At 48.5% G+C, this 26,493-nt stretch overlaps 2 protein-coding genes across 2 annotated transcripts in view; both read right to left on the reverse strand.

Annotated features, from left to right (window-relative positions):
• Positions 1 to 7,506: 7,506 nt before the first annotated feature.
• LOC311325261 (unconventional myosin-X-like) overlaps positions 7,507 to 26,493 on the reverse strand; it is a gene marked incomplete at its 5' end in the record, with an annotated part of 63,116 nt that continues 44,129 nt past the window's right edge. Inside the window, 10 exons of the mRNA XM_084457929.1 lie at positions 7,507 to 7,634; positions 7,931 to 8,122; positions 8,324 to 8,800; positions 9,380 to 9,500; positions 9,596 to 9,732; positions 10,204 to 10,411; positions 10,952 to 11,249; positions 11,552 to 11,675; positions 12,064 to 12,221; positions 12,541 to 12,732. Coding sequence (XP_084314055.1) covers positions 7,524 to 7,634; positions 7,931 to 8,122; positions 8,324 to 8,800; positions 9,380 to 9,500; positions 9,596 to 9,732; positions 10,204 to 10,411; positions 10,952 to 11,249; positions 11,552 to 11,675; positions 12,064 to 12,221; positions 12,541 to 12,732 — 2,018 coding nt within the window. The 3' untranslated portion in view covers positions 7,507 to 7,523. The remainder of the gene's footprint in view (positions 7,635 to 7,930; positions 8,123 to 8,323; positions 8,801 to 9,379; positions 9,501 to 9,595; positions 9,733 to 10,203; positions 10,412 to 10,951; positions 11,250 to 11,551; positions 11,676 to 12,063; positions 12,222 to 12,540; positions 12,733 to 26,493) is intronic.
• Positions 16,348 to 18,727, reverse strand: LOC311325689 (HLA class II histocompatibility antigen, DQ beta 2 chain-like; the record flags this gene model as incomplete). The annotated part of the gene is made up of 4 exons (XM_084458425.1): positions 18,629 to 18,727; positions 17,502 to 17,783; positions 16,676 to 16,792; positions 16,348 to 16,373 (listed from the first exon to the last, which is right to left on the reverse strand). Exons 1-4 carry the CDS (start codon positions 18,708 to 18,710, stop codon positions 16,348 to 16,350), a joined length of 507 nt encoding a protein of 168 aa, XP_084314551.1. The 5' UTR covers positions 18,711 to 18,727.

A 26,493-nucleotide genomic window follows, 5' to 3' on the forward strand; every position in this document is an offset into this window, starting at 1 on the left:
CGATAATTCTTGCAGGGACAATGGGACAAAGGATGGTTATTCTGGAGTAGACAACGTCTAGGTGTGTTGACCTCCTGGAGGTCATCCTGTCATAATTTAGATTAGCACAGCTATGTGAAAGGTTGAGGGAGGTGGTGAGGTGGTGAAACTACAATTTCTATGACAGTGTGTTTTTGTGTGTGAGTACAGTGTACTGTTTATGAAATATAATTTCTGTGTTTGTTGGGCCAGGACCCTGTACCATACAGGTCAGAGGTCATCAAAGTTGAGCCATATATATTACCCCTGTATCATTCAAACTGTCAATCATAAACCAATCAAATGATACCCCTGCATCATTCAAACAGTCAATCATGAATAATCTTCACAGCGTTTCACAGGTTTTTTCACAGAGTGCTGAACAAAATACTAAACCCAAAGTGAAGCATGCTACACTCCCTGCCTAGCGTCGTTTGTATTAAATTACCACTTGCCAACATGGTGAAAACCCACCACACAATTAAACACTGAAGACCTGATTCTACACAGAGAAGTAGAAGTGAAACATGAATGATATGGCTGGACTCTTTACCCAACACCAAAACCAAGGAATGCTGACAAGCAGAGTGTCCAGAGGAGTCAAGCAGCAAAGAGAAAGTACTGTAGAAACCTGAAGCCGACCTAAAACAACATATTTGTACCTATATAACAACTGGAGGTGTTTCTGGCCCCCCATTGAAAATGGCTGTATGAAGACAAAGACTCTCAAGTAGTTCTCATAGAAGCCTCATGTAAGACCCAAGATAATGGATTGTTTAATAATTTTGTATGTGTGTGTGTGTGTGTGTGTGTGTGTGTGTGTGTGTGTGTGTGTGTGTGAGAGAGTGTGTGTGAAGGTTTCATGATGAACCTGTAGATCTGCCGTGTGTCTCAAGCTCCTGTGTGGCTGACGTGTGATTGGCTGACGTGTGTTTGGCTAACGTGTGATTGGCTGACGTGTGATTGGCTGACGTGTGTGCCCTTGGGCAAGAATGTGCCACAGGAATGTATGGTGCAGCATTCCGAAGGCATTCCCACCGGTTCACTCTACTAGAAACTCACTCTTGTAAGTGCGCCGGATTGGTGCCAATTGTTGTCGTGTCTGCATTGTAATGCACAACTTGGCCTCTCCTTGTTATAAAATAACTTTAGCCAGTGCAACCTCCTATGCATGTCAGGGTTGCATTACGAATACTATAGCATATCGGATTATCAAAAATAGTTAGTAATAATTGTGCCCCCCATTGCAGTTCATTGGCCCACCCTAGCACTGAGCCCTGGTGACGGGTGTGTGTGTGTGTGTGTGTGCGCATGTGTGTGTGCTGTCATGTAGGCTATAGACTGATTGTCTTGGCTTGCATCCATGAAATATTGTAATGTTATAGGCCTACTGCATATTGAGAAAGACATTTTCGACCGGTACTGCGCAACAAACGTGAGATGGGGACCCCCCCGAATATTGACGGGTATTTCGCACACTGATTACATCCACTTCCTGGTGGAGCTAGCTAATCAGGAGATGGAGGAGAATCTCAAGCGAATACAGAGGTGTGTTTTCTGTTAAACAACCTTGCCCATTGCGTGGTCATGAATCCCTGGTGAATTATATATTGTTCATATTTTGTTAAAGGACTTGATTCTCCCATAGGTTCTGTGTGTGCCTGCAGCCATATCACCTGCAGAACTACAAATCCCAGAAGAACTACGAGCCCCAGGAACACAGGGGCAGGAGGAGAGGATGTCAGTTTACAAACGGTGGAGGAGGAGAGGGCGGGAGGACCCTGTGACCCTTGACCCCAGTCAACCCTGTGACCATAGCCAGGGTATCAGAGAGGCTGGTCCCCCTGAGCTAGAGGACTGTCTGGAGGCTGGCCTGGGTCTGTTCACAAGGACTCATCCATAAGACTCATCCCCATAGGACTCCTCCACAGGACTCATCCCCCTAGGACTCCTCCTCAGGAGTTGACTCTTGTAGTGCTCTGCTGGGGGGGACAGAGGGAAGTGAAGGATCAGCGTGGGATTGGCCAGGATGGAGACTGGCGAGCGTGAGAAGACGAGGAGGACAGCAGGTGTTTCTGAAACGCTAGAACCACCACGTCTGAGACGCTAGAACCACCACGTCTGAGATGCTAGAACCACCACGTCTGAGACGCTAGAACCACCACATCTGAGACGCTAGAACCACCACGTCTGAGACGCTAGAACCACCACATCTGAGACGCTAGAACCACCACGTCTGAGACGCTAGAACCACCACGTCTGAGACGCTAGAACCACCACGTCTGAGACGCTAGAACCACCACCTCTGAGACACTAGAACCACCACGTCTGAGACGCTAGAACCACCACGTCTGAGACGCTAGAACCACCAGGTCTGAGACACTAGAACCACCACGTCTGAGACGCTAGAACCACCACGTCTGAGACGCTAGAACCACCACGTCTGAGACGCTAGAACCACCACATCTGAGACGCTAGAACCACCACGTCAGAGACACTAGAACCACCACGTCTGAGATGCTAGAACCACCACGTCTGAGACGCTAGAACCACCACATCTGAGACACTAGAACCACCACGTCTCAGACACTAGAACCACCACGTCTGAGACGCTAGAACCACCACGTCTGAGACACTAGAACCACCACGTCTGAGACGCTAGAACCACCACATCTGAGACGCTAGAACCACCACGTCAGAGACGCTAGAACCAGCACGTCTGAGACGCTAGAACCACCACGTCTCAGACACTAGAACCACCACGTCTCAGACACTAGAACCACCAGGTCTGGCACCAACCATGACACCACGGTCACAGTCCCTTAGGATCACACGCTGCCCATTCTAATCAGCCTGACACCCAGACTGACATTTCACTTAACTTGGTTACTCAGTCTGAAAGTGCGTTTTCTGAGATGGGCGTTGCAGAAGAGGGCGTCCTCAGTGATGATTTCACCCCCTGACCCAGTGGTTCTCACATGGGGGGACGCAGGGGTACCCTGGAGCCCCGCAGGGGGTACGTGAGACACTTAAAAAATGTTAATTACATTTTTGTATATACTATAATAGGTTCACTAAAAAGATTTAAATGTATTTTTTAATGTAAGTTGGATAAACCACATTTTGTATTCAATAGTCTCCACAACATCAGCTAAAGCGCTTGAGGCTTCTATGCGGTGTCTTTGCTTGTAGCTAAAGCCAGAAAGCCCTTCACCACAGCTGAAGGTGTAATGGATTTTAACTGATCTAGTCCAAAAGGATTTACCAAGATTCGCTCAAACAGGTTAAGTCTGGTTTATTGAGAAAACATACGAGCGCAAGGACTTCCAGACGACGCACATGAGTGGTATCCCAAAGAAGTGCCGCCTCTTGGTCAGCGCGGCCTTTATATTCAAGCAAAACACAGGTATGGCGCTTTGAGGATGTGATTGGCTTACCCATTGTACGTCATATGAAATGGCAGGCGTGGTCGAGAATACAGACACGTGACATGAGAAAAGGCGGTAATTTCTTGGAGACAAAGGGACAAAGGATGGTTATTCTGGAGTAGACAGATTTCTAGGTGTGTGGACCTCCTGGAGGTCATCCTGTCATGAATTAGGTTAGCACAACTATGTGAAAAGTTGAGGGAGGTGGTGAATTACAAAAGGAGATGATGAAACTATAATTTCTATGACAAAGGCCTGTTACTTCCAGCTGCTGTTGTATTGGCCCAGATTATGCTAGAAAAAAATGTGTCCAATGTCAAATGTTAGCCTAAATTTCATTTCACTGATAACATTACACATTACACTGATGGTGCTGTAGTGTTCCTCTTTAAAGGCTTTTAGGGGTACTTGGCTGACACAATATTTCAAAGGGGGTACATTATCGAAAAGAGTTTAAAGACCACTGCCCTGACCAACCACATTGCACAGTTTAACTCCGTCATCACATTCAAAGGATGCTGATTGGCCTGGTTGGAATTCCACCTGAGAAACCACCCTGAACGAGAGCCTTTCCACGCCCTGAAATGGGAGTGCTATTCAGGGGCTGGGACCAGGCTACATTCTCACGTTTAGTGGAACAACAACCTCTTGACCATGTGTCATGCGTAGAGTTACAGCCTCATGATTGACTGTTAGGAGCAGCAGGCTGTGTGTTAGGAGCAGGCGGACATGACAAAGTGGTAGCTGTGTGTGTGTGTGTGTGTGTGTGTGTGTACTGTGTCTCATATTAGAGATGCTTTCAGAGCAGCTCTAGGGTTTGCTGCTTCAGTGTCATGAGTGGAGATAATATTTATATTTTATAATACTTAAGTCTATAGTATAATTTACTGTATAGTTGACTTTTGTAGCACACATGTTGGTGTATTGAGCTTTGGGAACTGCGCAGGAAGACAAAAAAACACTTTAGGAACCACGCAGGAAGACTGCAACCACAATACCACTGGTACAGGAGGACACGTTTAGAACAAGTGTTTTAATGATTGTATTTATCTTTAATTTTATTATTGAAGACTTCTTTTTGCTGCCGCTTTTTATTAGATCAATTAATTATTTATTCATACACTGCACTGTAACTTTTATTCCTGTATTTTATTTTTCCTGCATTTTGTTTTAAATGTTCTGCAAAGAACAAGAGAATGTTAGTAGAACGACTTGAGGGAGGAAGAGAAAGAAGGAAATGTATGTTGGAAATGGAGAAGTTGTATTTTTGGTGCAAGGTGTGCCTAGTGACACAACAGTAGGCCACTGACAGCTGATGTGGTCCCTCGCTCAGAAAGGATGTTTGAGGCACTGGTGAAAAGCCAGCGAGCAACTATACAGAAGGACATTGCACGTAATGATGTGTGGGTGCAGTGTTAGGCTGTGAGTAGATGTGAGTAACCAGGCGTGGTGCAGTATGTATATTATGTATTACTATTGTATTGTATCGTATATTGCCACTGTATTTAGATTTTTCTGTATCTTGATGTATGTTTTTAGTTTTGTATTCTTATTTTTAGGGAACATCTTCCCAGGGACAACAGGTGGAAATTAGCTTCTGGCTACAACCTGGATAGTTTCAATTTGCTATCTGCATTGCTCTGTAATCCTATAGTGATTGTTCATTAACCTGCGGTGTCCCTCAGCAAATCAATAAATCTAATCAAATATGAACGGTGGGGCGTTGGACTATGTGCTCAGGCATCAGAACAATGTCCGTGATCCAAAGAGGTCCGTGAGCAGAGCGAGGGTCAAGTTCAGGGGTTCGGTCTGAGGGGTTCCAGGTAGGCATGGGAGGGGCAGGGGTTCCAGGTAGGCACGGGAGGGGCAGGGGTTTCAGGTAGGCACGGGAGGGGCAGGGGTTCCAGGTAGGCACGGGAGGGGCAGGGGTTTCAGGTAGGCATGGGAGGGGCAGGGGCTCCAGGTAGGCACGGGAGGGGCTGGGATTCCGGGGAGAGACGAGAGGAGACATATGAGCTGGGGGTCCTTAGGAAAACAACACAGACGAGGATGAGACACAAAACACGCCGGGAAAATGATCAGGCAAGAAAAAAGGCTGGAGACAAACCGGGTAGGTGGCCACGTTCTGGCACCGGCAGGCTGGTCAACGAGGCTTTTGTAGGGGTTGCTGCTCGTCAGTCTCAGGTGTGCTGATTGGGGATTGAGCCCAGGTGTGCCGTTGCCTAGCCAACGCCCTAGTGGAGCGCGCTGAGGTAGACGGCAGGTCGGAGCGCACGGAGAGCGCTGGTGACGTGCTCCGAGCCCGCCCCCTAACACCATCATCATCATACCGGGCCTCCATAACAATGTACAGAGCGGACTGTCAGTTAAGATATAGGGGAAGTTTAGCATATTTATGATAATAATTATAATAGTTATAATACTCCCCAAGTTATAATAGTTATAATGCCCCCCCAGAAGTCACAGCATGTGACATCAGCATCCAGCTCTGCAGGAGTTTGTGGAGGAGTTGTGGAGAGACATGGCAAATACTGGTGTGTGTTTGCTATGGCCCAGGCCTAAAGCCGGACGTGGGCTGGTGTATGTCTGTGTGTACGTGTGTGTGTGTGTTAACTAAATGCTACGACATCCACAGCTGACACAGGGGTATTTATCAAACTCAGGGTGGTCTGCAGGCGACAGTGGGGCATCCACTGGACCTGGTTAGAAGGTAGGAGTGTGTCAGATTCACCACCTCCCTCAACCTTCCCTGACATGACAGCCATAGTTCAGTTAGAGCCGGCTGTAAGAAGGATATGAGCTAGGGGTTGTTTTTGGGCCGGGTTGTGAAGTGAGAGTGGATGTCTCTCTTCACAGTAGCAGTTAATGTTCACTCTTTAGCTCTGATCCGTATACGCCCCAGACAAAAACTCACATCTCCAATAAATATGGATGCATTTATTGTTAGAAACATTATTTTTAATACATCACACAGCTAATACAAATGGAATAAAAAACATACATCGAGAGCAGTATTGTATATCGCTGATGTTACTTCCAACGTCAGCTTTGAAACTGACTTGGGAGGAGAATAACAAGGTTATCTCGTCAGTATCGCTGTGTAGTCATAATCCAGGAAAGAGAAAGCAGAGATTTATCAAATATACAGACACTTGATTATATTCATATATATATAATATATATATAACATTGCACATTTAAGAGTCAAAACAGGTCAAAAAGAACAAGTGTACACAATATACATGAAGGCACGGCGTTAGAGAAGTCCTGCGTATCTTTGGGAGGAGCTGCCGCCCGCGGAGCTCAGTGAAATGCTGTGGGTCGTTGAAACGACGTTGCAGGAGCGTTACAAGACCGTCGGTTGAGTGAAATACATAAAGCACCTTCTGAATCTACTACAACTTTGCCAAAGAGTGTCACGAACCTGGAACCGTTCTTACTGTCTTAATATTTATTTTTCCAGAAGTACAACAGCGTATGAAGTTGCTCTAGCAAAGGTTTGCGTTCGTTTTCATAACCAGGCACTTGTGTGACATCGATGTCTCTGGCAAAGTCCTCTTCAAACAAACACGCCATCGCATTCAAAGACAGAACTTGAAATGCTTTTGACTACTGAGTTGAATATATTTACATATTTTGGTAACGCCAAAGATAGTAAGGATCACCAGTTAGCAGTCCCAGAGTTTTCCTAGGCAAAGGAGTGGGTCTAAATGAAGCTTGACCCGTTCAAATACAACAGCGGTCTCCTGTGGTCTCTCCATCCATGCTGCCTTTTTACATTCTGACTGTCTGCTCACCTTCCTCAACACGTACAGGAACTGCCTCGGTGACATCGAATGGGACGCCTTCCCCGTAACGAAGCGTTAGCACGGCATCAGAAAGACAGTGCAAGCTGGTTAGCGCTACAGTAAGAGCTGTGTTATATGCGTTTCCTTGTCCAGCCCAAAGAGTCCCAAAGCATTTCTCCAAAACGAGGCTGGCTGTCTTGGCAGGGCGATCGCTGGCCGCTCTCGACCTCTCCAGGCCGTCGGCGGGTGACCAAAGGTTAAAGGTTGAATAGGTCAGGGGGCAAAGGCCTCACCAGGCACTGCATTGGCTGCCGTGGCTGCTGACGGACTGGGAGTTGCTGTAACGTTTCTTGACGATCATGCTGATGTAAGCTTTCATCAGCTTGGCGATGTCCATAACCTAGGGGACAGAGCAGACAAGGGTCAGGACTTGACGGTTCTTACTGTCTCAGCTAAGAGACGTGGACACTCTCAATGATGCGCATTCAACCACAGACCCCACAATACAAGCTCCATTCATAACACATTGCGACTGTGTATAAAAGCCATCAAATCAGATGTTTTCTCAGCCTGTGTTACCAAATGGCGGGAAAGCCCTCTAACTCAGGAGTGAATGACGTCTAAATACTGTTACATTTTCTACGTGACTGGATACTAAACATTCCCAAAACGGAGGGATTCTCAGCATCTACATACCAGACTGGTTTCAAACAGCAGTTCGCGGCCCTCCACGGTCATCTTGTAGGCGTTTGCCAGCGGGGCCCCGAAGGAGAGGATGAGCTCGTAGGGGAACACCTCCAGGGGCCAGGGCTCGCCGCGCTTGTAGACCGAGATGGCCTCCTTGCTCACTCCCAGCCACAGCTCCAGAGGGAAGCTTCCGTCCCGACACTGGACAACAGGACACAGGAAGAGGGGATGTATGCATGTGTTGCGGTTCCAGGTCAATGATCAGGAAATCTTCTTGAAACATTTACCTCATACCCACTGAGGACCAGAATATGAAAGGCCCCCATGACAAATGTCATATTAAAAGCGTTTTTTCCCTCACCACAGAATCAGGGTAGTGGATGGGACGGACAGAACTCTCACCTCCACGTTGAAGAGTGTGGAGCCGTAGCCGGGCCACTCTTTGACCAGGGCCATGTATTTGACCATCGCCTGCTCCTGGCTCATCCCCTGCAGCTTCTTCCACTTGTCCAGCAGGCTGGCCCGGGCCGCGGCGATCTCCTCCCTCATCCACCCCTCCAGCGTGTTCTCCTCCTCCAGCTTCTGCCGACTCAGCGACCCGCTGCGGAAGCTCCTCCTCAGCGTCCCCTCCAGGAAGCTGGAGCGCTTCTTCTCCGCGGTTCCGGAGCGTTCCGCCACAGAGCCCGTGCCCGGCGCGAAGGTCTTCGCCGAGTTTTGGATGCGGGCGCGCAGCCGGGCCATGGGGAACATCTGAGACATCTCAGGCACGGCGGACTGGGAGTTGTAGTCCCCGAGGAGGTATTGTAGTCTCAGGGCAGCCAGGAACTGGAGAGTCTCCTCTGGGGCTGGGTACTGGCCTCTAATGACTGCCTCATGGGCCTGGAGGAGAGAAAGAGAGAGAGAGGGTGAGAGAGAGAAGGAAGGAAGAGAGGTGGAGCGAAAGAGATGTAGTGTGAATGAATGTAGGAGAAACGAGGGGGAAGGAGTGGATAAGGCATGCAAAGATGGCGGCCCATTCATCCAATGAACGTTGTTAAGTGGCGCATGAAGCAAGCCTCCATGGCCAGGAACAGCCAGTTTTTGCCGTAGTGGCAAAGCTCGGTATTGCAAGTGGCGACAAGAAACCTATGAGAAAACTGAAACCTAAATCCCCCACTACACTGAAGTTAAAGTAATATGGGTACTGTAGAGCCACCTATGAATGAATCATGGTCAAAATTGAATGGTGAGCTCCTTGACCCATGCTGCACCCCTCCACCAAGTTTCATGCATATCGGGCCGGTAGTTTTTGTTTAATCCTGTCTGCCTACAGACACACACACAGACAGGGGCGAAAACATTACCTTCCGCCCTGCGGGGCTTTGCCCTGGGGTGGAGGTAATCATTCCAGCCACCGACCATTGCAATGGTAGGAAACACATGTATTTTAAATGTGAGGATGATGATTGAAGTTTATACCTGCTCAAACATGAAGGCAAACTCAACGCTGTCCCTGGGAACGTTGTCAGTGTCCAGGAAGCAGTAGAGTTTGAAGTAGAACTTCCAGCCAGTGTTCTGCTCTTCTTGACTGGCAGAGAGCCTTCAGATGGGACAAACTGTGTTAAGAGTGTATTCAAGAATGCCCAAGCAAGTTCACACACACACACACACACACTCACGCACACACACACTTACTTTTCAAACTTGGCGAGGATGTCGGCCACCACGGTGCGGTTCTCGATGGCTTTGTCAGTGGTGTCGTTGTGCTCGAACAGGGCAAACATGTTCCTGCTGTCCTCCATAGCCAGGCCTCTGATCAGCTTCTCCACCACCTGGGTCACACACACACACACACACACACACACACACACACACACACACACACACACACACACACACACACAGAATGAGAGAGTTAGAATGAGGTATCAGTGTTGCTGTCTATGCTCAATCCGTTTTCAACCGAACTATGACTATTGGATAGCAGGGCGGTACACCGCGACCGCGTCAACAATAGGGCTGGCTTTAAAAAATCAATTCATCGATTCTGAATCGATTCTGAATCAAATGATTCTGAATCGATTCATGAATCCCAAAATTGATCTTTTATTTAATGAATGAATGAATAAATGAAGGAATGAATAGTTCATTCATTCATTCAATGATTCATTCATTCAGTCATTCATTTTTGGAAATCAGTATCGATACCCAGCCCTAGTACTGATGTGTTGCATGACCCCGCCCCCTCCGGACTCCCCCCGCCCCCTGCGCTGCCCCCTGCGCCCTCCCCCCGCCCCGCCCACCTCTCCGGCCGTGGTGTGGGAGTTGATGGTGATCTTGCAGGATCCTCCTCCGTGGCAGTACACCGTGGTGGTCATGTCCTGGCGGGCCACGATGGCGCGGACCTCCTCCTGGGACGGCACGTGCTCACGGGGGCGCGTCCTCCGCAGGGCCTCCAGGGAGAAGGAGGCGCAGCGCTCCATCTCCGTACCGGGGAAGAGCTCCCGCGTCCTGGGGAGGGTGGACACACACACACACACACACCGACCATGGTTAGACATTCCTTGTCGTTATTTTTTACCGTTTGTGAGCAGAGAGAGAGACAGACAGAGAGAGAGAGAAGGAGAGAGAGAGGGAGAGTGACAGAGAGAGAGAGAAAGAGAGAGAGAGGAAGAGTGACAGAGAGAGAGAGAAAGAAAGAGAGGGAGAGAGAGAGAGACAGACAGAGAGAGAGAGAAAGAGAGAGAGGGAGAGAGAGATAGAGAGAGAGAGGGAGAGAGAGAGAGATAGAGAGAGAGAGGGAGAGAGAGAGAGAGGGGGGCAGACAGAGAGAGAGAGGGAGAGAGAAAGAGAGAGGGGGTGGAGAGAGAGAGAGGGGGGGGGAGACAGACAGAGAGAGAGAGAGAGGGAGGGGGTGGAGACAGTGAGAGGGGGGGGGAGACAGAGAGAGAGAGAGAGAGAGAGGGAGGGGGAGAGAGAGAGAGAGGGACCATGAGGAGAGATGAATCCTTTCCTGACTCAGAACAAAGGAGCAGACGCGGAGGTCCTCACCTCTTGAAGTGGAACTTGAGGTAGCGGAGGACGGAGCGCGAGGGTACGAAGGTGCAGCACATGCAGGCCAGGATCCTCCAGCTGCACAGGTTCCCGGGGCTGCCGGGCTGGGGGGGCCGCGTGGTCTGCTTCACCAGCTGGCAGTAGAGCTCGTCCCGCAGGGGCTTGAGCTCCTGGCCCGTCCGCAGCACGCCCTGGATGATGGGCACGGGGTCGGCCACGCCCTCCAGGTGCTGCAGCGAGTTGAACACCTTCAGGGCCTCCTCCTGCAGGGTGGTGTAGCCCTTGTGTCTCAGAGCTGGGGGGCGGATCAGATAAGATACAGTTCATGATTGGTTAATTGGTTGATTGGTTGATTGGTTGATTGGTTGATTGGTTGATTGGTTAATTGGTGGATTGATTGATTGGTTGATTGATTGACTGATCAAGCACACTGATCTATACACACTGTGGCGCAATGCGTCAGGAAACTGTTGTTCGCAGTGTGTTTTTGTATCTGTCCCTACATCAATACAACATTCAAGATCCGATTTATTGTCCATGTATGTAGTGCACACATACTAGGAATGTGTGTAGGGTAATAGAATGTGATGAACGCACAGCTGGTGTGGATGTCTCCGTAGGGCAGAGGTAGCAGGGGAGAGTGGAGCGGGTGGTGGCTGTAGCGAAGGATGGGGTTCCTCTTGTAGATCTGCTCCACCACTTCTGAGTTCAGACAGTTCTCCTGTGAACACACGCGAGGGGTTCAGATCGCAAACAGACGTCCTGGTTCACATGTTGGGTGTATTTACGGTCAGGGGAGCCCTGTTAGGTTTCTGTGTGTTTAACCGCAGTGTGTTCGTCCTTTTGTAACTGCGCCTGTAGATTGTGAGCCATTAGCACGTGCATTTGAACGTCAGTTCTGATGGTCTGTTAGTCATGTCTACAAGAAGGCGGAGTGAAAACCAGGTCCGGGTGATCGTAAGTAAGTAAATAAACTTTATTTATATAGTTTACTTACTAACTAACTAACTAACTAACTAACTAACTATCACCCGGACCATGTCTCTGTAGACATGACTAACAGAGCATCAGAACATGATCCCATGATGGATGGTGATCGCCCTCTTTACCTTGATGTCGTGGATGAGCTGCTGGGTCGGGGTGTCGATGGGGACCTTGGTGTCGATGGCGTTCTGGATGGCGCTGGCCCAGCGCGTGGCCTCATTCAGCAGCTTACTGTAGAGGTGGTACGAGTGCTTGCGACCGTACACGGTCAAGTTCCAGTAACCTGGGGGAGGGGCACGAGGATTTAGGACATGAGGGGGCGTGGTCTGTTTAAACCACCGATTCTCAATAAGGCTGGATGGATTGTGTTCTACGTAGCATTTCCTTAATCAGACACTCTAACGTAGCATACTAGCATACAAACATGATGTGGTAGCATATCGTTACATGAAAATAACACGGCGTTGTGTGACTAGCATGCTAATTGCGGGACACACAATAACATGAGAGGCGTGTCGTAAAACGCCGCAGAATGCTAACAGCGTGTCGTTGCGTAGAAACACTGTAGCATGTTAGCATGTTAGCACGTAGCACATTCTGACCCGTCTCTTTGAAGACCTTCTCGTCCGGCTGCACCACGGAGCACAGGCTGTTGATCACCAGGGTGCCCAGCTTCAGCGCGTTGCGCTCTGAGCTCTTGTAGTAGTCCAGGGAATTGTGGGTAAGCAGGAACCAGCGTTTCTTCAGCTTCAGGGAGGCGCGGCTGCTGTTCTTCATCTCCTTGTGGAGCCAGCCTGAGAGAGAGAGGGGCGAGAGACCCAGGGAGAGTGAGGTCGAGCACAAACAGGCCACAAGAAACACCGATACTAACGTCGCCCACAAGAACACACTGTTAATAAAGTCACGTTATCTAACCCTGACCATTGATCCGCTGTAGGCTAAACCCATATTTTACGTGTGTGTGTGTGTGTGTGCGCGTGCCTGCGTGTTTGTGTACAGCAGTAGTGTGTGTGTGTGTGTGTGTGTGTGTGTGTGCGCGCGTGCCTGCGTGTTTCTGTGTGTACAGCAGTAGTGTGTGTGTGTGTACAGCAGTAGCGTGTGTGTGTGTGAGTGTGTGTGTGTACAGCAGTAGTGTGTGTGTGTGTGTGCGCATGCCTGCGTGTTTCTGTGTGTACAGCAGTAGTGTGTGTGTGTACAGCAGTAGCGTGTGTGTGTGTGTGTGTGTGTGTGTACAGCAGTAGTGTGTGTGTGTGTGTGTTACGTCTCCTCTCAGGCTGTTATGTTTAGGAGTGTAGAGGGAGTGGGGCAACCGCAACAAGCAGTGCCTGCATGTGGCCAAGTATGGGTAATGTAAAGCAGACTAATGGCAGCAGTGGCTAAAACAAACACAACTAATATCCAAAAAGGTAGACGGACGACCAAGGAACAATAACCTTGTTAGGTTTATTGTGGTACCAAAAAGGTGATACTGTAAGAGACGGGTAACGAGACAACATTAAACAATGAAAACATGAGGACAAGCTCTCCTCAGGACAAGCTAAGGGGAGGGGCAGTACAGGTGCCAAAATAACAAAGTACCTAAACCCGTTCCTATTCTAATCCCTTGAACACTACCCTAATCACTTACTTACCTAGATGTACAAACCATCCTCCTCACTATCCATCCCTAAACTATCCCTCCTAGACTAAGCCCACTAAAATACAAAAGGTAGCACCTGACCAAAGAAGCTTACCTGGTGTATTTAGACATCGAGTTACCTACGTGTGAGAATGTAAACCCATGGGCCGCTAGCCTACCTCCCTAACCCTCCCCTGGAACTAACTATGGGGGGACCGGAACAACAGGACAGACAGAAACCCATAACAAAAAGGGGCTACAAAGACAGAACAGAACGTGAGGTAATAACATGAATCTAGGAGTACAAAACAGAACAGACAGCCTACCTAACAAAAATCAAATGCCACTACCTAAACATACAGGGGAGACAAAGGTTTAAATAAACAGCAGAACACCCTGATTGGACAACAGTAAAGTGACACAATGAGATGATTGGCTGACAGGACGAGACGATTAGCTGGCGGCACGTGGAACAGGGATGATTGCCAGCACAGCTAACAATGACGGACAGGACAGACGACCAATGGGGAACAGGAGCCTAGAACTCAAGGAGAGCAAGAAAGAGAGAACAAAAGCACGAAACGGACAAACATATTGGACTGTAGGCCTAACTAAAGTGGAACGTAACATATACACTGTAAGAAATTAGCTTTGCTAATTAGCTTAATTGGCTTGTCTTGCGCAATAAATCACAGAAACCAAACATAATTGTGACTTGACTTACAGTGCAGAAATTTCTATGAATATGTTTCTTATATCAGGTAGTAAATTAATTTTGGTCCTGACATGTGGTCCAAACTTTTGCGGGCATCACACTACTAATAGTAATATTGAGGTCAAAAGTGGCACAATGTTATCACAAAGTCCTCTTGTAGTGACAAGACACAACGAGTAGTGACATGTTCTTTATTAGTCACATTCTACATCAAACAGGTAAGATGTTCTTCTGTTAGCTCCTACAGTAGATTGTGCACACGCTAAGCAAGAGGTAAAATAATTATAAGAGAAAGACATTTTGTATCAATCATTAAGCTAATGTTATAGTCCAATAACAGAACCTGAAACCACCACCACGTTTAAACAGACACCAACCGTACTGTAATAGCCTAGTTCATTTAAACAGACACCAACCGTACTGTAATAGCCTAATTCATTTAAACAGACACCAGCCGTAGACTACTGTAATAGTTAATTTAAACAGACACCAACTGTACTGTTCATTTAAACAGACACCAACCGTACTGTAATAGCCTAGTTCATTTAAACAGACTACAACCGTACTGTAATAGCCTAGTCAATTTAAACAGACACCAACTGAAGTGTAATAGTTCATCTAAACAGAGCTCTGCGTACTGTAATAGTTGACTGGCTCTAACATTAGACACAAGGCAAGCTTTAGCTGATAACACTGCTGTATCTCACAAACAAATGAAAACAAAGAATACAACTGAGTTATTCTCCTGAACAGTAGTTTACTCCCCTCTGAATGCCAACATTAGATTATCATTATCATACATTTACCAACACTTGACTGTATGTTAATCATTAGTTAATATATGGTGAAAAAAAGCAATACATTAGTGCAACAAGGACTCTCATACTGGAGTATATGTTAGGTTTGAAGACCTGTCCTGAAGTTGAAGCAGTCCTGAAGCTCCCAAGTACAGTGGATTCTCATGTAGATTATTGACTTAAGGTGAATATACTGTAACATTACAATAATGCATATTTGTTGGCAAAGGATCGATACAGTGTGATAAACCTTGGCCTGGTTATCCTCTAGCAGAGACAGGTTAAGACCTGTAGGAACCAAGTAAACAGGCCTTTGTACAGACCTCTAACCTGCCACAAAGAGTGTCTGAAGTTGTCAGTGATGTTTGGTGTCAGACTCAGGATGTCCTCCAGTCACTTGTCCTGCTAATGCTGTTTCTCCACAGACACCCAGTTTAGACTAGAAACCAGAGGGAAATGACTCCAACTCTCATACATGACTATTATTGATATGTGGATCTTATAACCCTGGTACAGTTGATTAATAACACCCAGGACAGTGCATTATTGATTAATAACACCCAGGACAGTGCATTATCGATTAATAACACCCAGGACAGTGCATTATTGATTAATAACACCCAGGACAGTGCATTATTGATTAATAACACCCAGGACAATGCCTTATTGATTAATAACACACAGGACAGTGCATTATTGATTAATAACACCCAGGACAGTGCATTATTGATTAATAACACCCAGGACAGTGCATTATTGATTAATAACACCCAGGACAGTGCATTATTGATTAATAACACCCAGGACAATGCATTATTGATTAATAACACCCAGGACAGTGCATTATTGATTAATAACACCCAGGACAGTGCATTATTGATTCAGAACACACAGGACAGTGCATTATTGATTAATAACACTCAGGACAGTGCATAATTGATTCAGAACACACAGGAAAGTGCATTATTTGCGTATTAAAGGGAATATTTTTTGTTGCATATAGAGAGACAAACTCATAACACATATGTATGGCCTTCTTAAGACAGTATTGGTTAATATGGAGCAAAGATATTGTATTACGCTCAAGCATTTTAGCGTTATTTCATTTGAACTGAGATTTCTGGTTAGAAGGAAGCTCCAATATCAGGTCTAGTTCAGCAGTGGATTAAGAAACAGACCTGCAAACCTGAGAAGATAAAAGAAAACCGTTACAATGACCATCAGGCACAGTCAGTTGTAGTAGTTGGTGAAACTTTTCTGTGACAAGAGGAGTCTCACCTTAGCTAGCAGGCACCAGCATCCGCCCTGTGAAATAAACACAGAGAGGGTGAAGAGACAGAGGTGACACAATCACTATGTGATATTTCAACAAATAAATCAACATTGCTGCCACCATCCACTGAACACAGCAGCAGTATTCTTGAAAAATACATCTCTCAATGTATAAGTGAATCTTTCTTACATCATGATTATTTTACAGTGTGCTGCGTACATAACACACAGATGACTGTGAAGACTGGATGACTATGAAGACTGTACATGTTCTCTACACACAGCTGATGACTATGAAGACTGTACATGTTCTCTACACACAGCTGATGACTCACCATTGGATTTCTTCTTCTGGTAGTAGATGAGTCCAGCCAGTGCAAAGACCAGTCCCAGCACCAGCCCAGACGCCCCGATGGCGATCTTATTCCTCTCAGACTCAGGCAGGGACGGGTCTGTCAAGGAGAAATGACCCTTCTGTTAGCATGTGATGACACTGTAGCTGTCCTGTATGTAGCTTCTGACAGACCACCATCTATCATACGCTAGCACACACAGTCACAGTCAGGGTCATTCAGGTACCCAGCCACAACACAGCACTCGTACCCTGCTCACCTGAACTCACCCCAGTACACCATGACAACACCCTAACAACAGCTGAGCAGTGAACTCACCCTAGTACACCATGACAACACCCTAACAACAGCTGAACAGTGAACTCACCCCAGTACACCATGACAACACCCTAACAACAGCTGAGCAGTGACCTCACCCTAGTACACCATGACAACACCCTAACAACAGCTGAGCAGTGAACTCACCCTAGTACACCATGACAACACCCTAACAACAGCTGAACAGTGAACTCACCCTAGTACACCATGACAACACCCTAACAACAGCTGGACAGTAAACTCACCCCAGTACACCATGACAACACCCTAACAACAGCTGAGCAGTGAACTCACCCTAGTACACCATGACAACACCCTAACAACAGCTGGACAGTGAACTCACCCCAGTACACCATGACAACACCCTAACAACAGCTGAACAGTGAACTCACCCCAGTACACCATGACAACACCCTAACAACAGCTGAGCAGTGAACTCACCCTAGTACACCATGACAACACCCTAACAACAGCTGGACAGTGAACTCACCCCAGTGCTTCACGAGGGGTCTGTCCAGGCTGGCGTGCTCCACCATGCAGGAGATCTTCTCCCCGGATCTGGGCGTGTACTCCAGTTGGGAGTGGAACTGGTAGTACCAGTCACCGTTGACCGACTCCTCAGTGGAGATCACGTCTGAGGTCACTTCCTGTCCATCCCTCTTCCAGGTCACTCTGATCTTTTTGGGGTAGAAATCATAGGCGCTGCACACCAGCATGGCAGGGTGTCTGCCACTAGAGGGGGTCACTGAGAGAAGCTTGACAGAGGGCTCCACTGATAGTGGAGGAAAAACAGCAACACATTAGTTCATATAACACTATCATTCATATCATATTGATCAGGGTTCTGTTCTCTATTAATTAACTCTATTATTGGTCTGTATTATATATACTGTATTATTGGTCTTTATTATATATACTGTATTATTGGTCTTTATTATATATACTGTATTATTGGTCTTTAATATGTCTACTCTATTATTGGTCTTTAATATGTCAACTCTATTATTGGTCTTTAATATGTCTACTCTATTATTGATCTTTAATATGTCTACTCTATTATTGATCTTTAATATGTCTACTCTATTATTGATCTTTAATATGTCTACTCTATTATTGGTCTTTAATATGTCTACTCTATTATTGGTCTTTAATATGTCTACTCTATTATTGATCTTTAATATGTCTACTCTATTATTGATCTTTAATATGTCTACTCTATTATTGATCTTTAATATGTCTACTCTATTATTGGTCTTTAAACTCTCTAAGCGCATGAGCCCTCTCCCACCACCCGGCTGCGCAGAGGTTTTGCATGCGGTTGCGTACGGGAGATGTGAGGAATACTAACCAATTTCTCACATCTCCCTCAAGGTGGGGGAATGTGCTCATTACCCGGGAGATGTGAGAAACGCACATGTTCCTCCTACATTCCCCGCGAGGTCGGGGATGTGCGCAATAACCGGGAAAAGCTCACATTCCCCGTTTTCTCACATTGACCGTAACACATCCACCAGACAGAAGCTTCATTACAGGTTTTGTAGTGAACAGATGAAAGAGGTGTCGTATCATCTGGTGAGTGAGAGATGTGATGTTGTTGTGGTGAGGAGGGCAGCTCACCTGTCTTCTCCAGTACGGCAGGGAGGTCTATCTCAGCGTTGGGCTTGCAGAAACCCTCCAGCGCCGCTCGCATACCAGCCATGAGAGCAGCATCATCATTAAAGCGCTTAGCATTATGCAGACCAAACTCAGTGTATCCCTCAAACCTGCCCTTAGTGCTGTTGAACCTCATGAACTCAATCTTATTATAAATTCTAGACTCTATGAACTCATGCGGTTGCTCTGTAGAGTAAAAGCAGTGTGCCTGCCCGTAGTACTCATATCCATCTGAAATATTGAAGAACAAATAATGCATAATTACAGTTTATCTGAATTCATTACACACTTTATTTTCTCATAATTAATGATAATCATGTCAAAGAACAATTCAGAAACAGTTAATACAAATGTTATATGAAACAATATGCAACAATAAGATCACTGTCATTAGTTCATTGATGGAAAGCTAATTATACCTGGTAATACCATAGACTTTATACAGACTGTATTATACAGACTCACGGTGTGTAGTTTATGATAATGTAGCCTACCTGCTTTTTGCGTGGACAGAACCACAGCCATGCAAATGGAAAACACAGTTGACAAGGACATGTTCCTCCAGCGTTCAACTTCTCAACTAGATGAAAGAGAGCAGAGCACTCAGATAATAAACTGACTCTTAACCAAACAAACCAATCTCTGCTTCAGAAAAACACATGTCACATGTTGCTAGGCAGAGGTCAAACATTGTACGTTCATTATTACTGCATGGTCGGTCACTAACAGTTAATTCTCAATCAGAACAGAGTCATTTACATTAATACAGCATTGTTTTAAAACATTGACAAACATTTAATTCAGTTTTACTTTGTATTGAGTTAGAGCGTTGTTTACTCATCATGTTTGGCTCTTCAGGCTGTCACACTCAGTTCTCCTAAATTCAGCCATGCCAACCATATTGACAGTGTTACAGCAACAGACAGACATATCTCTTTATAGGGCAGCACAAGGAATAGCACAGGTATCAACTGACCACTTAAAACTCAATTAACCAATTAGATCCAAATCAACAATATCCTGAGTAGCCATTTTGGCCAGTCGTGCAAGGTTTCCTTAGCAAAACAAGGTCTGAGCTGATCCATGCCATGCCTATGCCACAATGTGTGTATCTGCTTATGGACCGTGTGCTTGGGATCAAATGAGATACTGGGAAAATGATTCATGTTTACAATATGGGAGGGACTGATGTCGAAGAGCAAGCTCTGGAAACATTTGCATCTAGAGAAGTGTTTCTGTCTGAAAACTACAAACCTGAAACATTATGATGAAAGACTATGATGTATTTCCACCAAAAATGTTTTATTTATCAAGCAAAGCATGTAATTGTTGTTGATGTAATTTCTTCACAGAGAGGAGAACTGAGAAGACTTGAATTATACACTGAACTGAACATTTCTTTTCTCTCTCTTTTTACTCTTGTGTAGGACCCTTGGACCAATCAGATGAGTCATTTCCAGCCTCATCATCTGTATCTAGGTAGACGCTCACATGGCTGTTCAGGCTTGTAGTGTAAATGCACAGTGGATGAGAACTTAGGAGGTAACGCAGGGATAGAATACATAGAGTTGGGGTGTCAGAGGCCTCTCACATAAAGGTCTTTATGTAAAAAGAAGATAATGATCATCAGATTGATGGGGACTTGAAAGTGCACAGTACATAACATGAAGCCTATAATGCCATTAGGGAAGTGGCTGATTATATGCTTCAGTTATAGTAGAACTAGATGACTAATGGCTATCATGTAAAAGTGGCATGACGGAATTATTCAATTAATTATTTTACCTTTTTACATTAATATGATAACTCAAGTACTGACAAAAGGCATAATTTAATCAATCTACCCCCTGAAAACAACAACAAAGAAAGATTATGGCTACGTTCCTATCCACTTACATCAACTGTTGGGGTGAGAATCTCACTGATCCTGTATCACAGAAACCAGGCTGTCCAGACAAACCAGTCTGGAGAAGTCCCTAAATATTGAAACCATAAAACTATGGAGCGACTTAAGACAGAAGAATATCTTCAGATTTTTTAGAGCTCCAAAGATTAGAGGAAGGCTTCTATCTATACAACAACTATTCTGGAGGGTATGTGGGCGTATGGAAGCTGATCATGAACATGTATTCTGGAGCTACCAGAAGATGTGTGTCTGTGCGTGCGTGTGTCAGTGTACAGTGTTACAGTATATAAAATATCATTTCCGTGTGTTTGGTTAGCTAGGACCTGTACTGAGGGCATCAAAGGTCAGCATACATGTCACACAGAACACAATGATACACCCGTATCATTCAGTCAATCACAAATCAATCACATGATACCCCTGCCTCATTCAAAACAGTCAATCATTCAAATTGATATATAGCTTCATGTTTTGTTGTGTATGTTATGTTATGTTTTTATACACAAACACATAATTACTATCACATAATCACTGATACTCACTCCGCGGGGCTGGGTCTGGGTACGGGAGCTGAACACGCAGCAACCCAGACCCCTCACTGTCAGAGATAACACACCCTCACACTCACTTTTGATTTATTCATTTATACATAATCTGAATGTTGATTTTCTGAATGTTGATTTTATGTGCTGCTTTGGCAACGTGGCTTCTTTTCAACTATCGTGCCAATAAAGCTAATTTGAATTTGAGAGAGAGAGAGAGAGAGAGAGAGAGAGAGAGAGAGAGAGACTGAAAGAGGGAGGTTTGTATGTCTGTTTGGAAACACGCTGCCATCCTTTTTTTTCTGAATTATTTGATAAATTATTTCAAATGTTTTCCCCCCTGGAAACAACAATGTTCGGGTTTCCCGAACACGTTAAGAAGCACTTAACTTAACTTAACACTTAACTCCAAAGTACTTCTTAAGGGTTCCTTAAGGAGGTTCTTTATCGGGAAACCCGGCCAATGACATGTGGCAAAGTAGCTTTCCTCTGACCTACAGCAAGTCTTTAAGAAACTGCTGGGGTGATAATCTAAGGAAACCAACCTGTCCAGACAAACCAGTCTGGAGAATCCCTAAATATTAAAACCATAAAAATGAACCAATAGAAATGCTCCAGACTGTTTTCATCACCAGTTACTAAGGGAAGCTGTGTACAGTATAACTGAGAGCTACATCAACTGCTCTTAGTGTGTGTGTGTGTGTGTGTGTTTGTGTGTGTGTGTGTGCATGCATGTGTCTGTGTGTGTGCATGTGTGTGTGTGTGTTTTTAACTGATCTAGTCAAAAAGGATTTGCCAAGATTCGCTCAAAGAGCTTAAGTCTGGTTTATTGAGAAAACATACGAACGCAAGGACTTCAGAGGAAACACACGTGAGTGGTTCATCCAACAGAAGTGCCGCAGTCTGGTCTTGCGCGGCCTTTTATTCAAGCAATACACAGGTATGACGCTTCCAGGGATGTGATTGGCTAAACCATTGTACATGTTACGGCTCGCATGCCCTCGCCTCCACAACCGCCTCCCTCTCTCCCCTCTGGGCCCGCTGCGCGCTCGGGGCGTCCTACGCGCTCTACCGCACGTCGCATCGGCCCGGGCATACAACGCTCTGACTCTCCGGAGTTTCCCCCCACTGCCGGGCGTTCCCCGTCTCCGGCCAGCTCCGCGGACTCGGCAGTCTCCTCCCTCTCCGGTGACGAAGAGTCGGATCCCGACATGCCCAGCACATCGGCCCGTGCGCAAAGACAAGAACGGCGCGCTCGTCTCCGACGATGACGCGGGCGCGGCTCTACTCACCGGTTTCCATTTATCATCACCACACCTGTCCCTCGTTCTGCAATCACCTTCAACCTCTACAAGAACCTGGTCTACACTCCACTCATCGCCAGATCTTACCATAACCCACATGTGGTAAAGTATAGCCTAGCCTACAATCTCCTTACCCGTATTTTGTAGTGTTTTTTTCCCGTTCCCCGTTTGTGATTACTATCACTCACCCTACCTCTCCTCCTCGTCTCTCCAGTTCCTGCCTGACCCACGCCTGTACGATTACCCTGCTCCTGCCTGACCCACGCCTGTACGACAACCACGCTCCTGCCTGACCATCGCCTGTACGACAACCCCGCTCCTGCCTGACCATCGCCTGTACGACTACCACGCTCCTGCCTGACCATCGGCTGTACGACTACCACGTCCCCCTTTGTGTTATCTCATTAAATCGCCCCTCCGGGCTTTACCGTCCCTTGCCTCCTCCTTTCCTGTTGCGCCTGGGTCCCTAACCAAACCCTCACAGTAAGATCTGGCCTGTTTGGACCCAGCCAACATGGAGGAGAGACCTGCACCTCCCGGACCACTCCAAGCCCTCCCACAGACCCAAGCTGTGCAATTGCAGCAGGTATCCGCCCAACAGCAAGCCCAGGACGAGCGACTGAGGGGCCTCGCTACTCTGGTCTGCACCCTGTCCGACCAGGTCACCGCGCTCAGTGCCCGCCTGGCTCCGTTCCTGAACCCCACCGCTCCACCAAACCGGGAGCCCCATCTCGCCTCCCCGGCCCCCTACGACGGGACGTTCACCCTCTGCCGGGAGTTCCTCATGCAGTGTGAGTACGTGTTTGACCTCCAGCCAAGTATGTACTCCACTGCGTCGGCTCGGATAGCCTACATCGCCAACCTAACCACGGGACGGGCTCGCCGTTGGGTCATGGCGGGTCGCGAGGGCGCAGCTGCCTACATGCAGGACTACACTGCCTTCGTGGCTGAATTCAGGACCGTGTTTGACCACGACGTCCACGGACAGGACGCGGACGCTGCTCTCTCCGCCCTCACCCAGGGTCCCAGTTCCGTAGCGGACTACGCCACGGAGTTCCGCATCCTCGCTGCCCGTTGCCCCTGGAACGAGTCTGCCCTGTACAGCGCTTTCCGACGGGGCCTAGGGGAGGCCATGAAGGACAGCCTGGCTGGAAGAGACAGACCAGCGACCCTGAACCAACTCGTCTCCCTCTCCATAGCCATTGACGAGCGCCACCGGGAACGCAGGCGCGAGCGGGCGCACCAACACCACAGCGCACCCAGACCGTCTCCACCTCCCTCTACCGGCCTCTCTCGGCCTGCCCCGGCCTCCCTCGCCCCCCCAAACACCGCTGGAGAGGAACCCATGCAACTGGGTTGGACCCGACTGACCCCTGCAGAGCGTGAGCACCGGAAACAGAACGGACTGTGCATATACTGCGCTAGCCCAGCGCACGCCGTCGACTCCTGTCCCTCTGCAGCTCCCAGGGCGGCAAAAGGAGTAGGCTCACTCGCCAGGGGGTACCGAGTAAGCCGGCTCATCCATCCCCAATCCCGGACCCGTGCCGCCAGGTTCACTGTCACCCTCGCCTGGCAGGGGCACACGCTCTCCGTCCCTGCCCTCATCGACTCCGGTGCCGACGAGAGCTTCGTGGACGTCCAGTTCGCCCACAAAGCGATGCTCCCTCTCTCCCCTCTGGAGAGGCCCCTCTCGGCTTTCGCCCTGGATGGCCATCCCATGGGGCCCATCACGCACCGGACCCTGCCCCTCACCCTCACAGTCTCGGGAAACCACGTGGAGGACGTCCGCCCCTTCGTCATCCACTCTCCCGACGCTCCATTCATCCTAGGGAGGCCCTGGCTGGAACTCCACACCCCTCATGTCTGCTGGAGCTCGGGGCACATCCTCAGCTGGAGCACCACCTGCCACGCCCGCTGCCTCCGAGCTGCTCAGACCTCCACTCGGGTTGACCGGCCCCGTCCCGCTCCTCCGGACCTCCACGGTTCCTTCGATGTACCACGACCTCGGAGAGGCCTTCAGTAAGGAGCGCGCCCGCACTCTACCCCCTCATCGACCCTACGACTGCGCCATCGAGCTCCACCCTGGCGCCCCTCTCCCAGCCAGTCGTCTCTACAACCTCTCCCTCCCGGAGAAAGCAGCCATGGACACCTACATCTCCGAGTGCTTGGCCGAGGGTCTCATCCGACCATCTCGATCCCAGGTGGCAGCGGGGTTCTTCTTCGTTAAGAAGAAGGGAGGAGATCTGAGGCCGTGCATCGACTACAGGCTGCTCAACAACATCACGGTCAAGAACAAATATCCACTCCCCCTCATGAGCTCCAACTTCGAACCCCTCATCGGTGCCACCATCTTCACCAAGTTGGACCTCAGGAACGCTTATCACCTGGTGCGTATCCGTGAGGGGGACGAATGGAAGACCGCCTTCAAGACCTCCCGTGGACACTACGAGTACCTCGTCATGCCCTTCGGCCTCACCAACGCCCCCGCCGTCTTCCAGGCGCTTATGAATGACGTGCTCAGGGACATGCTGGACGTTTTTGTGGTCCTCTACCTGGACGACATCCTGGTATTCTCCAGGAGCGCTGAGGAGCACGTCCAACACGTCCGCATGGTCATCCAGCGTCTCCGGGAGAACCGCCTGTATATTAAGGCGGAGAAGTGCACCTTTCACTCCTCATCAGTGGAGTTCCTGGGGCTCATTGTGGAGGGAGGCCTGACGCGACCCGACCCCCGCAAGATCAAGACCGTGGTCGAATGGCCTCAACCCACGACCCGGCGGCAACTTCAGAGCTTCCTTGGCTTCGCTAACTTTTACCGCCGTTTCATACGGGACTACAGCCGGGTAGCAGCTCCCCTCACCCACCTCACCTCATCCCTGCGTCCGTTCGTCTGGACACCGGCTGCCAGCGCTGCCTTCTCCGCGCTCAAGGAGTGCTTCACCACCGCCCCGGTCCTTCTCCATCCTGACCCCTCCAGGCAGTTCGTGGTCGAGGTGGACGCATCGGACACAGGCATCGGTGCTGTTCTGTCCCAGCGGTCAGTGGAGGACCAGAAGTTGCACCCCTGTGCCTTCCTCTCCCGCCGGTTCACCCCAGCTGAGGTGAATTACGACATCGGGAACAGGGAGTTGTTGGCGGTGGTGGGGGCCTTGGAGGAGTGGCGCCACTGGCTTGAGGGCGCCGAACACACCACCCTCGTCTGGTCAGACCACAAGAACCTGACCTTCATCCGGGCGGCCAAGCGCCTCAACTCCCGCCAGGCGCGGTGGTCCCAGTTCCTCGGGAGGTTTGATTTTACCCTCACCTTCCGGCCCGGCTCCCGCAACGCCAAGGCCGACGCGCTGTCCCGCCTCCACGCGCCCGAGGCGCCCCCCGCGGAGCCTGAGACCATCCTGCCGGTCTCGCGTGTCATAGGGGTGATCACCATGAACATCGAGGCAGTGGTGAGGCAGGTCCAACGCGCCCAACCCAGTCCGGCCAACGTTCCTCCTCGCCGGCTCTTCGTGCCTGACTCGGTCCGGTCCCGGGTGCTCCAGTGGGGCCATGCCAGCCGGTTTGCGTGCCATCCCGGGGTTCACCGCACCCTCTCCTTCCTGAGCCGACGGTTCTGGTGGCCCTCCATGAGGTCCGACGTCCGGGAGTTTGTGGTCGCCTGTCCCGTCTGCTCCCGCAGCAAGGCGTCCCACCAGCCCCCGGCTGGCCTCCTGCGTCCTCTCCCGCCTCCTCCTTTCCTGTTGCGCCTGGGTCCCTAACCAAACCCTTACAGTACACGTCATATTAATGGCAGACATCATCAACAGTGGTCGAGAACACAGACACGTGACATGAGAAAAGGCGGTAATTCTTGCAGGGACAAGGATGGTTATTCTGGAGCAGACAACGTCTAGGTGTGTTGACCTCCTGGAGGTCATCCTGTCATAATTTAGATTAGCACAGCTATGTGAAAGGTTGAGGGAGGTGGTGAGGTGGGGAAACTACAATTTCTATGATAGTGTGTTTGTGTGTGTGAGTACAGTGTACTGTTTATGAAATATAATTTCTGTGTGTTTGTTGGGCCAGGACCCTGTACCATACAGG

The sequence above is a fragment of the Borostomias antarcticus genome (assembly GCF_949987555.1).
Source record: "Borostomias antarcticus genome assembly, chromosome: 24".
In the NCBI taxonomy this organism is placed as follows: Eukaryota; Metazoa; Chordata; class Actinopteri; order Stomiiformes; family Stomiidae; genus Borostomias; species Borostomias antarcticus.